Source organism: Poecile atricapillus, chromosome W, assembly GCF_030490865.1.
Source record: "Poecile atricapillus isolate bPoeAtr1 chromosome W, bPoeAtr1.hap1, whole genome shotgun sequence".
NCBI classification, from domain to species: Eukaryota; Metazoa; Chordata; class Aves; order Passeriformes; family Paridae; genus Poecile; species Poecile atricapillus.
The window spans coordinates 6,166,556-6,180,787 of NC_081288.1; the positions used below are offsets into that span (position 1 = coordinate 6,166,556).

At 41.1% G+C, this 14,232-nt stretch overlaps 1 protein-coding gene across 8 annotated transcripts in view; it reads left to right on the forward strand.

The window, feature by feature from the left end:
• LOC131591448 (CUGBP Elav-like family member 2) overlaps positions 1-14,232 on the forward strand; it is a 370,880-nt gene that overhangs the window by 272,223 nt on the left and 84,425 nt on the right. For all 8 annotated transcript variants that reach the window (XM_058862167.1, XM_058862165.1, XM_058862164.1 and 5 more), the window contains one exon: positions 3,136-3,218. In XM_058862167.1, the coding sequence (XP_058718150.1) occupies positions 3,136-3,218 (83 nt within the window). The remainder of the gene's footprint in view (positions 1-3,135; positions 3,219-14,232) is intronic.

The following is a 14,232-nucleotide window of genomic DNA, read 5'->3' on the forward strand; positions in this document are numbered from 1 at the left end:
GCTGTATTTCACACTGTTGAGGACTGGCAGAACCATGTCCACAAACCAATTCACCTTTTAAGTTGTTCTGACTAGGAGGGGAGAAGGTTATAAGCCAGGCTCTGAGTTATCTGGATGTCAGAAAATCTAGTTGTGGTTCAAGCTGCTGTTGAGTTTGTTGGTGATGAAACAAAGATTATATATGCATAAGGCCTGAAGAGGAAGGTTGTATTTTTTAATTTTCTATCGGTAGGAAACATACTTTTTCTTTTCCAGCTGGGACACTTGTTTGTCTTTGGCAATAATACATTTTCTTCAGTAAAATGGAGGAAGAAAGGTCGTTGCCTCTTTGCCTTTCAGCAGGGGGACAGCTACCAGTCCTAAAGCACAGATTAGCCCTGTCCTATTACACAGGCATCTTCCCCTCCAATATTCCAGGTACTTTTTCTATGTACTGACCCCAAAGGATTTTACATTGGGAGGCCTCTTCAATGCAGTTTCTGTAACATGCCTGCAGCACCTCTGGAAAATCCATAGGCTGGGCTACAGCATTTCCTTGGGGAAACATGGACTATTGCCTTTTCTGTTCCTCTCTGTTGCCTTACTATCTTTTTGAGTCCAGCCCTGACCTCTTTAGCAGATACCTTCAAATTCAGGTGTCCACAAGCGGATGTCCATGTCCCCCTCACACCACAGCAAAGCTCTTGTTGTGGGGTTTGTTGTATTTAAGAAGATATGAGCCAAATGTGTCCTGAGAAAAATTTTATCCGTAAGCATTTTCAGATTTGTCAGTCTTTGAGCTTAGAAGTCTCTATTTTTGTCAAGGTCCAATGACCTGCCTGAAACATCTGCACGTTTCCCATTAAGCTACTGTTTCTTCCGGCCCTCATTCACAGAAACATTTTTCTCTCCTGAGCTATTACTTCCCAAAAATGATCAGTTAAAGGGTATTTCACAGCATATTCATCTTTCAAGTGCAGCTCTTTCAAGTAGTGCCAAGAATGATAAACCAATAGATTTCAAATTTCTCCTTATCGGAATGAACCCACAGAGCTGAAATCTAAAATGAAACTCTTCGGGCCCACGGAAAAGGACATAGCAATTGGAAAGTTGTGATTACAGCTTGATATTTTCCCCTTTGAATCCTCTCTCCTGGTTAAAAAGCCTTATATTAAAAAGCTAATAAACCGAAAGAAGAAACAATAGAAGATAGACTTGGAGCTGGCTGATAGGATAGAAAAATATTGCGATATTGTCTCAAAATCACACTATTAAATGTCACAAACTTGGATTTTTTTCTCATTTTCATCTGGGGCAAAATAATTCAGATTTTCAGAATTTTCCAGTGAAACAGAAGGTTTAGAAACACTTATAGGAAACACAAACCTTAACAGGCTATGCCTGTCTGTAGCACGCATCCCTGCAAACAATGTTCCGCTTACTGAAATAATTACTAAACCATCTCCATCATAAAGTGTGAAATTTTAAAGAACCTGTTGGCAGTATGAAAAATGTTCCTCTCAGCTGTGTTAAGTCTGCATTACCTGCCTGCCCATGTTTTGCTGTGCCTGCAAGTGATTTTGTGTATTAGGGATAAACTTGCTGTGTTCCAGCTGGGAATACATGGTCACCTTTGCTTGTTACCGGGGTAATGGTTGTCACTGGCCTGGCTGCAGAGCCAGAGGGAGCATTCCCAATGCCAAGCACAGCTTGAGCCAAGCAAGGGGCAGTGGAGGGGCCCTTTCTGGATCCAGCCCTTCCTTCCAAAGTGGTCCACTCCACATGGTTACTTTCAATGTTTTCTGTGTACTGCTGTGCACACCTTCTCCCCATGTCCTTTGCCATTACAGAGACGGGGCAGGGTTGAACACAAGCAGGAATGTCAGGTGGGATGGGATGTTTCACCTTGGCCAACATTAGGGAGTTGATACAAGCGTCATCTTTGCTCACTGCCTGAAGCACAGATTATTTTATGTGTGTCAGGCTCCAAGGGAGCACCAAGGCTCATGAGCCAGGGTTTCTTTTATTTACTGATTGGTTTTGACATTTCTCTGGAGTTGTAACAAATCTCTGACTGTGATTAAGAGAACAGGATTGTTTTCTGATTCATCAGTAAGACCTGCATCATCCTGTTTCATGCGAAGCAGATTTTTATTTCAGGAGCCACTTCTGCCCCACAACCAGCATTGCCCAGAATGTTTTCCCTCTCCCCAAAGCAGTTGGGTCACCAAACACCCCATCTGCAGCAAACCTCTCATCTGTCAAGGAGCAGACTTCATTGCCATGGGGCATTACAGGCAAACCCTAGTCCTTGCGTTTTGTCCCCTGCCTGTGACATTATAGCTCTTCCCTGAGGATCTGTCTGTGAGCCCTGACCTCACCCTGGGGCTGGTGTTGAGCTGCCTGGGTTCTGTGTGCTGCAGAAAAAGCTACTTTACATGTTTGCAGTGGATAAAGTGACAGCAACCCATGTTTGGTCCCACACACCACCTGGCTGGATCATACTGTCAAAAGGAAACCACAGGATTAAGGCAACTAAAACTACCTGCTCTACTGAAAATTTGGCAGCTGCAGGGACAGCAGAGCCTCCCTTAATGCTGTCAGCCATCAGCAGCCTCCACTATCCCAGCAGTGGTGAATTCACCTGTAGCTTGTTTTTCATTTTTGAAACTGAGATGAGTGTTCCACCTGCAGTCCTGCCTGGTTTCAAGGAAAGGAGGGAACCAACCTTAGCTCTTTTGTATAAAGCCCTTTAAATAAGGTCCTGCTTTAGCCTGATTTTCTGTTTGGAATGTAACAATGAATTCCTGCTGCTTGACTTTGCCATGTTGCTTATATTCAAAGTATAATGGGGAGCCTTCAGAAAAATATAACCTTATTTACAATGTACAAAGCCAATTGGATTTTGGTTAACAATTTCTAAGTGATTACAGCTCACTAACAATACAGGTGTGCTATAGATGCAATGCACAGGGGGGGATTTTTTATTTTAAACCATACAAGCTTTCTTTTATTCATGTCATTCAGGCGCCTCAGGATAATTCACATTTCCAGCTTTCATAATGTGTTGTTCAACCACTGTTTTTTCTCCCTCCCTATTGTACTCTCACAAATCATACTCACTAATTTCTGAAAGCTTTTCATTTCTCTCTATAGGTTGTTGTTTCGTAACATTTTATACAAGAAAAGCTGCTCTTGAGGCACAGAATGCACTGCACAATATTAAAACTTTACCTGGGGTGAGTACATTTACTTTTTGATCCTAATTATTTTATTGACAGAAAAATAGCCCTTTTGCTCTCAATGCTGCTTGGTGCCTCAAATGACCTTGACCTCTGCAAGGAGGGTGGATAAGCTGATGGTGTGTCCTGTGTTGGTGCCAGTCCTGTAGCAATGGCAGCATGTCCAAAGGCAGTTGCTGTACTCTAGAAAGTCACTTGGCTGGAAAAGGTACTGATTCCTGCTGACTAGAGACAGTGGCAAGAGTGCAATGTGGATCTCTTTTTAAATTTATTTAAGGGGAGGGGAGGAGAGAAAACATATGGCAGAAAAACACTTCAACGCTGGGGCTTCATGCTTGAAAAGGGAGAGAAGAGGAAAAGACAAAACACAGGCAGACTTTGTTAAATGCAGCCTTTATCCACATGGTTTGTAAACAACCTGCATATCTCAGGGTGTTGTGGAGTGTGGTACCACATAGCTGCTTGCACAGAGTCATCCTGTCTCACCTCTCCTCACCACCTGCTCCCACTGGCACCAGTGTTCCAAACAGTTGTGGTTGTGTTGTACAAACTGTACCTTGCATTTTCCTCTGGTATTCTATATTTAAATTACAGGGCTAGAGAGAAGTATATCACTGGTAATTGCATGTCTTAACTCTGAAATCTTCTTGTACCACCATTTTCATTTCTTCTGCTGAATACTTTGAGGATGGAAGAGAAAAAATATAAAGGATGGAGATATCCCTCTTGATTCAGGGGAAGTGTTCAAGTATATGTTTGTAGTGTATGGTTACAGACATGAAAATAAATAAATACACTGTGTAAATAAATAGAGCATTGCCTGGACTGACAGTTATATAGCCAATATCTCCCTTAGTTCCTATGTGTTGTGTGTAAAATTGGACACTCTGTGTTTGAAAAATTATATCTGTCCAGTTCACTTTGTGCAAGTGATTTTCTATTAGGAAAGCCACCTCATGCATCATGGAAATGACCTGTGTACAGAGGTGCTGTCATGGGACAGTTACCCTGAACCCTGCCAAAGGTAAAATGGGAGGCCTCTGTCATTTGCAATGAAAATGCTTCATGGCATTGAATGGTGGTAGGAAATCTGCAAAGGTAGGCCAGCCACAGGAAAACAGGAGAGAGAAGTTGTGGCACTTCAAATGTTTTCCAGCAACTGGTCCTTGCAAGGGACAGTATCAAGGCTTTACAAGCCTCCCAGTGGGAGTCTTGGCACTTGAGGGTGTAGAGGATGGATGTACCATCCTCAAGAGAGAAAGGAAGGCTCTGAGGGACAATTCCCTTTGAGTTCACTTTGGAGCTCAGGCTGAATTTCAGCACCCTCTGGCTCTGCATCCCAGTTGTTGGTTCCCATCCCCAGTGCCAGAAAATGCTGAGCCCTTGGATGAGAGCTCTCTAACCCCATTCAATGTTGCACCTAAACCAACTCACTGAGTAATTCCTCTCCATCATGCTTTGAGTCAAATTGCTGTGTGGACTGGCTGGGTAGGATGGAGGTATCCCAAGCTGCTGGAGCAGCACCCTGCCCAGATAGCATCCCTCAAGCTCTACCACAAGATCTACCCATTACCCCCCTTAGAATTAGACACAGTCTGTTTAGAATCATACAATCAGAGAGTCATAAGGGTTGGAAAAGACCTCCAGGATCATTGAGACCTTTGACCAAAAACCACCATGTCTATTAAATCACAGCCCTAAGTGCCACATCCAGGTTGGGTTTTTTTTAACACTTCTAAAAATGATGACTCCACCACTTCCCTGGAAAGCCTGTTCCAGTGCTTGACCACCCTTTCAGTGAAGACATTCATTCTGATGTCCAACCTGAACCTCCCCTGGTACAGCTTGAGGACATGTCTTCTCATCCTGTCACTGATTGCCTGGGGGCAGAGCCTGACCCCCACCTAGCTACACCCTCCTGTCAGGGAGCTGAAGAGAGTGATAAGGTCACCCCAAGCCTCCTTTTCTTCAGGCTAAACAAATACAGCTCCCTCCGCTGCTTTTACTTTTCTTTGTTCTTCCCTGAGTCCCCCAAGCTGCTTGCTGTGTTTTGAAAGATCTTATTTATCCCAGTGGGTGACTTGGAGGGGCAGATTCCCTCTCTGACTTCCCCACGTACAAGTGACAAAGCTGGCTCAGCTCTGCATTGCATCTTACTTGAGCAGGGCATTATTTTCTCCCCCACTTTTGCACAGCTAATGAGCAGGCAGCAGTTAAAGATGCTAGTGTTTTGATGCTTTTAAAATAAGGTTCAAAAAAAAAAAATTTTTTTTTTCTAAAGCCCTCTCTAGCCCTTTGTCATTTAAGATTTATCTTTCCAAGCTGTTTTTTCCTGTCCTGACTGTGAGGTTATAAAGTTTTCTTTTAAGGATATGTGGAAATTGCATTTCCATGACTCTGAGGCCTTGGCTTTAAAAATACTCCTGATACAGCCAGAGATGTTTAGATTTTACTATGAGATAAGTTGTTATACCTTCTTTTTTAAAGGGAAACCTCTAACAAAGAGAAGCAACTTGAATACATTTCTACTACTTGTCTTTCAGAATGATTCAGCATATATTCTATGACAGATTCTATATTTTGCACATGCAGTATGCTGACATTCAGCATATATGGGGATACTGTTATGCCGCATCTGTGTATTCCCAAAATAACTTCATTTAAGCACACTTTAGGGTTGTGACCCATGTACTGGAAATGCTTCACGTTAGCAGGGTTCTCCTATATAAATTTTAGCAATTTCTGTGGTGTTCCTCCTGCCTGCTAAGCAGCTTTTACCAAACAAGCAGGGATCAGTAGTGGATAGTTCCGTGTGTAAAATACTCTCAGAGCAAATGGAAGCAATCTTCTGTCAGAGCTACAACAAGGGATGAATTTGGATCAGGTTCATTTGGGCATCAAGTGTCAGCTTGCTTCCAGTAAGCGAGGTATGGTCAGTAGGAGGTTCAGTAATAAGGTGTCTCCTGGAAACAGAAGAGTCCATGCCTTCCCCTTTTGCTGTCATACCACCATGCATGGGATAAGGCATCCTTAAATAGCCCAGGAAGAAAATCTGAGGCAAAGGCAGGTGATTTATTAGTGTAAGGTAAGGAAACCTGGCAGAGGCAGGAGCAGGGGGCTGCAGGGATGCTGTGGCTGTTGGAATTCATCTGTGTTTTACCTGCACTCAGGTGTAACCTGCACTTCTGCAGAGGTGTGGAGGAGAATAGCTCTGTGCTCATTATTGATAGAGCTTAAATTATTTCTGGGTTTAGTCTCTTCATTTCATAAATGCAGACTTGCTCCATGTAGCTCAGTAAGCAGGTTTTGGATCAGCACCGGTGAAGCCAAAAAAGTGTGGGTTTAGTGTGAAATTTATGCCCCTTCCAAGGCTGCATGTGCAGTTTAATTTAAGTAGCTTTTTGAGCAAAGCCTGCAGTGCTATGTCTCTATCTCTGCTTTTTGCCTGGACCTCATCCTTAACAGAGACATGAAAACACCAGCGCTTGATCTGCTCCTTTGAGCTGCACCCTTTTAGTGGACATGAAGAAAATAAGACCAGACATAAATGATTAATGCAGAATCTTGGAAGAAAATATTGCAGGGTGCCTTGCTGTTTGATTACAAGCCTTGGAATTAGTCAACATTTCCATAATTCTAAACCAATATACACCTGTTTTCCCACTGTGATGTGAAGGCACAACTTAATTTAACAGAAACCCCGCTGTGCTAAATCTCTCATTAAATACCAAGCTAGTTCTGTAATTTAAAGTTGCAGCACTACTATTTTAACTGAATTGCCTTTGTATTATAAAATTAATAAGAAGTTAATGATGCACTTTGCTGTATTCTCTCAGATTTATTTTTTTTTCACAGCAACAACAACAAAAAAAGAAAGATAAAGAAGAAAAACATGTCACCAGCTGACATCTCAAGGCTTTTCTGGTTTTAATCATTTTCCTTGAGGATAGAAATTCATTTAAAAGATTTTTTAAAACAAATTTTAAAAACTTTCCACACAAGTAGGATCAAACATCATCTTTTTATTCATGATTAATATAATCTCTCTGTTAGTCATAATATTCCTTGTCATATATTGGAGCTTTTATCTTTCCTGAAATATGTATTTAGATATCACTTGTTATGTACGATTGCTACTAGGCAGAGAAGCAGATATGCAGTGTTTGAGAAATACAGACATATTGTTATGATATATGATACAGATCAACGGAACAGGGACAGTTCTCTTCTGTTTACTTGGTGCTGGCATCACAAGTAGCTTTTATGTCTTGCAAATGAACAGCATGAATTTTCAGATGTGTCTTTTCAAACATAGCATGAGAGCAGGTTGCTGATACCCTCACAGCTCATAGGGATGTGGTTTATATTATTCAGCTTAGAGACAGGTTTTCTTGGAGTGTTCATTTGGATTTTGTTTTAAAAGGCAGAAGGGAGAAAAGGGAAAACCTCAATTTGAATGTAATAATGATCTTAGAAATGGGCTTCTTTGGGATGAGCTGTAGAACTGAGGCCTTAACTAGTCTCATCTTCATTAAGAATCTCATGGCTTCGTTAGAGGTGTTTAACTTCTATTCCCTAAACAGAGTAATCCAATAAATTCCACCCATCTGAATTTATTCTGTACCTTCAGTTAGATGTAATAATCTTGGTTCCCCCATGCTCTAATTTGCTGCTTAGTGAAAATTGGCTTTTGTATAGAGGGCAAACCTCAAAGAGCTGTATTCAGGAACTGCTTTAACTGCCTTCATGGCACTGACATTTGTTCTTTGTTTTCAATTCAACATACTTTATTTTTAAAACAGAATGCTCTCTGTTTTGCTCACAAGTGAACCTGGCAGGATTTTCTGGCAAGGGTTAAGTGCAGATAGGTAACACAAGAGCACTATATATTGATTGGATCTTGGAGCCAAATAGCTGAATAAATGCACCTTTAATGTCATGCAGAGGCAATCTGAAGTCAGAAAGCAATGGGCATCCATTTGTAAAATCTACACCTAGACCTCTTTGGAGTCTTTGTTCTGTGTTTGAACTTAGACTTATTGGACATAGTAAGGGTTATTTTTTGTCTTTATGTACATTTTTTTATATATCCTCCTATCTAACTTTATCACAAGAATAATTAACAGCCCACACTGCACCCCCATGCTTTTAACAGAATCATGGTTTACGTGGTTCTTATTTCAAGTGGGATATACATATTCCAAGTAGCAGCAAACTTTTTGTATTGAAGTTCTGGCATGAAATTAGGGCATTAGCTGTATGAATTGATTTGATTAAGGGTTTAACAAGGAAGAGATACCATTTTGAGAAAGCTCTTAGTATTTTAACAGCAAGGTGGTGTTTGTAGGAACTGTTTTTCTAAAATATTCATGGCTTCCTTTTTTGCCAGATGTTGTCAAGGAAGACATTTTTAATTTTTACATTGTAAAAATCACTACTGATTTTATTAAATGTTTTTTACATCACAGGAAAGCAGGGCTGGCTTAAAGAGTACTTTGCACACAGGTTGTGTACTGGCTGTAAGGAAACCTCAAAGTCCACTTAGGGGTGTTGAATATGAAAAATAATAATCAGAATAATCTGGTGCAAAATGCAGGCACCCATGACGACATACTGTGAAACCTCATTCACTTGCTGATAAAATACTATTTGTCCAACAAGAAGCCAAAAAAACCCAAATATATTTCTGGTTTTCGCTTTACATCATGAACTCCTTTCTAATGACTATCCTGACACTCCTTTCTGGAGTAGTTCAGTAATATCCAGTTCCCTTCTCTGTTTTAAGCCTTATGATTTGTCAGTACTGTATGAACATTATGTAAAAATTACCTGTAATAAAAAGGTAATCATCCACTATGATTTGAATAATAGCCTGAATATGATATATCAGTGACTCTGAGAGATTTTGACAAACAGAAAGGGAATTCAAAGAGCAATTAACTTAGTTGAGGTTTTGCAGTGATTGATTTATGATGACAAATTAAACTAATTCAGTACCCATATAGTATGGCCAAATGCTGTTTAATGAAGGATCCAAAGAGTATAGAAACTGCTTAAGTGATAAAAATAACCAGATGGGAAAGAGGAGAATTCCCAGGGACCATCTTCTCCTTAGAAGTGAACTATAAGACATTGAATTATGTTGAGAAAGTTAATCTGGCCCATTCCTTCCTTTAAAATACTGTGCAAAGGAACCCACTTAATGATACACTTTGCCCAGCCCAGAAGACATGTGGGTATTTGTTTCTATTCAAAAATACCACTTCTACCCCTGCTTCTCAAAAAAAAATGTTGCACTGACTCTGCCATTTCAGTGAAAATGTGTATTTGTACTAAGTTCAGATACCTTAGTAGAAAAGTTGAGTTTACACCTACCATTTCTGTGAAACACAGAATGGATCACCAGCCCCAGATTTATGAAATGGAAAAAAGTGACTTAGGAACCCAGTGAAATCTCTGTAAGTAGCTGAACTTGCAGCTTAATGGGAGAATGGTGAGTGTTGTGCAGACATAGGGAGAGGGAAATTTTCACCAAGTGAAAATAGCTTCTCTGAATTGAGCAAAACATTTAGTTCATAATTATATTTTCCCTTTTTCTCATTGAGGGATAGAAGGTCAAATTTGCCTTCACCAAATTCATAGCCTCATCATTAGGGTAACTTTCTGGCATGCAAGGAGAATGCAGTTCATATCCTCTCTGCCTTGTTTATTGAAAGGATTTAGCTTGGATTGACCTAACAGAGCCTTCACCACTGGACTTAGTTAAGATTAGGATCACCATTTCTCCTCTTGAAGCTGTTCCAGCTGTTTGAAAGTATCAGGTTCTGATGGGAGGGAGAGAAAGCAAGGAACAGCACTTGGTTGCCTGGTACTGAGGGCAGTGACTCAGGTACTGTGATATCTCGATATGAGTTCATGCTGTAGTAAGAATTTTGTTCAAACATTTTGAAGAGACTCTCCAAGAACAGAGGAGTGCAGGAAGATGCTGTGCTGAGGCACTGAGACAAGGTGGCTAAACCTTGACCTGCCTTACCTGGGATGGCAGGGGGTGATGACCTCTGGTATGTCAGAAGGGTGCACAGCTGCACAGGGCATGGGCCTCAGTGAGCTGCTTTAGATCCTAAACATCCATATCAGGTTGTTTCATTTCCTGCTGGGAAGCAGGAGCACGTTGGCCCAGCTGCAAAAGCAGTTAGATGCACACTAGTTTTTTTTTTTAGAGAATTCTTGGAGTAGTTCAGGTTTTCGGGTTTTTTTTCACTGTTTTGCAGTCTAATAATATTGGGATGGAAAGTAAGTAATGCATAATAATGGCTTGACTTCAGAAAAATTCACTAATGTGAAGCTCATGCCCTAAAGGCCAAACCATTCTGGAGTGTGACACTGGGATTTACCTCTGGTTTCCATAACTTTGACCAGTTGAGGTCATCACTCTGTAAAATCCCTCCAGACCTTTTTGTCCAACTTAGAACATCTTGCTTAGTGAGGGTGGAGGATCAGTTCACAGGATATCACTTTTAAGCTGAGTACCCAAAAATCACTGACTTGGAGAACCTTTTGCTGTGCACTTCAGAATCAAAATCTCTGAAGAAAATCAAGAGGCCATCACTGGAGTACTCCAGGGTATTGCAAAGCTCACCAAGATTTAGGTGGGGTGCTTAGCTAAGGACAATAGCCCAGGCACTCTCTTAAACAGCTATTTATCCTCCTGCTGGTGTTAGCTGTTTTCTGCTATGTGGAACAGAAAGTACAGGTGCTTCAGTCAGCCTCATTAACAGCACGACACGAGCTATTAAAATTGTCTTCGTAATGAAAAGCTGGTTCAGGGAGCCTTCCTAGCTGTCTGACTACTCCTACAATAGTGAGATTAGAAAGGAAAATCATGAAAAGAGTTGCAGGCATCAGGAAGCAACATCATTAGAGGTGCCCTTGGATGCCTTTTACCTGCCTTGATAGCAGTGTTAGACACCTGTGGATCTGAGTTATGTTATGACTAAGGAGCCAGGCCTCATGGCATGTTTGTATCAGAGAGAATGTTTGTTCAATATCTTCCTGCAGTTGTGTCCAACTCTGTGAGCTGGGCTGCTTCCTTCAAACACCTCTGCTCTGTGGTCCATTGCTGTTGAATGGATGCAGTGCTGGCTAATTGTGTGTTTGCACTACTGTGGTGGTGCAGGAAGCTCAGGTAGCCCCAGCCAGTTTCCCCCATTGCAGTCACGTAATGAATCCCACTGGGCAGGTGCACTGTGCTGCTGAATGGGACAGTGTACATGATAAGAGAGAAAACAGAAGTTCTGTCTTCTCTGTGGTGCTCAAAAACCCCATAATACTACAAAAAACAGGTGAAACTGGGTGGTCTGATTGAGTCTCCTGCTCTAATAACACACTTTGGACAATCCTATTCTGCCTAATTAAAAGCACTCTTCCCAGATGCAGAGACATAATTTATTTTTTGCTCATTCTCTGGAAGAAATTGTCATCTTCATCAGCTTAGTTGGAAGAGCCACTTTTTTTGTCAGCTCTTGCCCTGTGCTGTGCAGAGAAATCCTTTCTCCTCTGGCCAGCAGGGCCACTGGGGCTGCCAGGAGTACATGGGGAATCATTTGGGTGCAAGCACCAGTCTGGGGGGTACAGACGTGTTCATATGATTGTCTTGGCAGACATTCAGATCCTTTAGAGATGCTCAAATGGACTGTGAATTCCCACCCTGGAAACACATGGAGGACATGTAGTTGCAGAGTTTGTTTTAGGCTGTCAGTGTGTGGAGTGGTCAGCACCCTCTAAAGCAGAGAGCAAATATTATTGACAATACACAGGGGAATGGGTTTAAACTGAAAGAGAGTAAGTTTAGATTAGACATTAGGAAGAAATTCCTTACTGTGAGGGTACAGAGGCCCTGGCACAGGTTTCCCAGGGAAGCTGGAAGTGTACAAGGCTTGACAGACCTGGTCTAGTGGAAGGTTGAACAAGGCTTGGACAGACCTGGTCTAGTGGAAGGTGTCCCTGCCCATGGCAGGAGATGGAAGCTTGAATGGTCCTTAAGGCCTCCTCCAACCCAAACCTTGCTATGATTCAATGATTCTTTGATTTTATTATTCTACAATTAAAGTGTCAAATACCTTTTAACAGGAAAAGCACTAACAGAGGGAGAAAGCTACTATTTGTCTCACTTTTGGAATGGTCTATCTTTTCTCCTTCAGCTTAGCTGAAATCAGTAATGGCTTTGCTACCAGAGGGTAGCCTGACTATCTGCAGGAGCAGAGAGAAACAGTCATTAAAAAAGATGCCATCATAACTCCATTTATTAACAAAAAGTCTGTATCTATTGCCTTGTGCCAGGGAAGTTAAAAAAGTAAAAACTGCAAAAAGAAAAAAAAATCACATTGAGCTAAACAGAGTCTTAAGCAGTGGTAAACAAAATGTAGCTTCCTTTGTGGTTGATTTTTATCCAGCTGCAGCCAAATATCAAAGCGATATCAAAGGAAAGCTACCCATTAATTAATTCAGACTGACTTCACAAAGCAAGCTGGAGCTTTTGCTGATATCTGATTCTGACAACTTCCTAATCTTCACAAGTTGTCATTAAGAGTGGCATTAAAGCAGTCTGCAGTCAATCCCAGCTCTCGCCCCATTGTAACTCGGAGATGGTCTATCAGCCATTGAGGGGGGAGGGATATGCAAGAAGGGCTTAAAATAAGGAACTTTGCTTCTTTGCAAATGGAATTTACAATGTGTCAGGGAATCACATTAATACACTGTCTCAATCATTCATCCCAGGAATGCTTGCCCATTCCCATTTGCGGCCATTACAAATTGTAGTGAGTGGAAATTTTCTCTTCTGAAGGAGAAACACAGGGAAAAAGCAGAGAAAGAAAATAAAGAGAAGCTTGTGACTGAAAGCAATAATTAGAAGTCTGTAATGATCTCTAGGAAAGTATGAATAGAGGCTTATCACTGATTTCAAGATAGAGAACATAGGATTGTGGGTTGAAGAAAGTAAGATTGTGGAAAATAAGACACTAATCAGAGGATAAGATTAAACTAAGAACTTTGAACAACCTGGTCTAGTGGAAGGTGCCTCTGTCTGTGGCAGGGGTGTTGGAACGAGATGAGCCTTAAGGTCTCTTCCAACCCAAACCATTCTATGATCTTATGAACTGAAAATCTGGTACCTCCACAAGTGAAGCTCCTAATTCCACCATGAAAACACAACACTCAGTGTGCCTTACTGCTGCCAGGATCACTCAGAGAGATTGCAGCCTCCTGCAAAGATGTGAGGGATATGACACCTTGGTATTTCCATTCAGCTGTGAATGGCTCAAGTAATTGAAGGGAGTTTGTTTTCTACACCATCACTTGAGCAAGTACCCACCAGACAGCAACTAATACTATTTTGTGACAAATTCCTGACAATACCTTAGAGGGAAATGTGCTGGGTTACTATAAAGTATATTCATTTTAAATATTGCAGAGACTACAGAGAAGGATTAGTGCTGTTATGGGAGCACCTCACCCAGTATCCACAGCAGCATCAATGAAGATGGTGCATTTATTTCCTCCACAGCCAAATACTGCCCAAATGCCAGTGACAAATGGAAATTGGTTTTGGCTGTACACAGAACCAAGGATTTACCATCATAAGAGGTGAAATATAGCTTAGATGAAGTATCAGGAAAAAAATACCCAGTATCTGTTCAATTAGAATAATCTTCTAAAGGATACAAAGTTAAATCCCAGTCCTTATGGGCATTTGGGGTCGGAAAGTATTAGAAAATAAGGGATAGGCAGTAATCCTGTATTGGCATTAAGTCATTCGAGATGAGCTGCTGGATTTTTTCATCTCTCATTTCTCCGATTGCTAAGAAGTGAAAGAAATTGCTATGCTGGGTAAATATAGAATCCTCCTATTTGTACAAAAATATATGATTAACCAAAAAGAAAGATCTTGCTAAGTAAGAGCTACAGTCAGTCTAAGTGCTGTGCTTATATACTTGTGTCTGGAGGGCTCTGA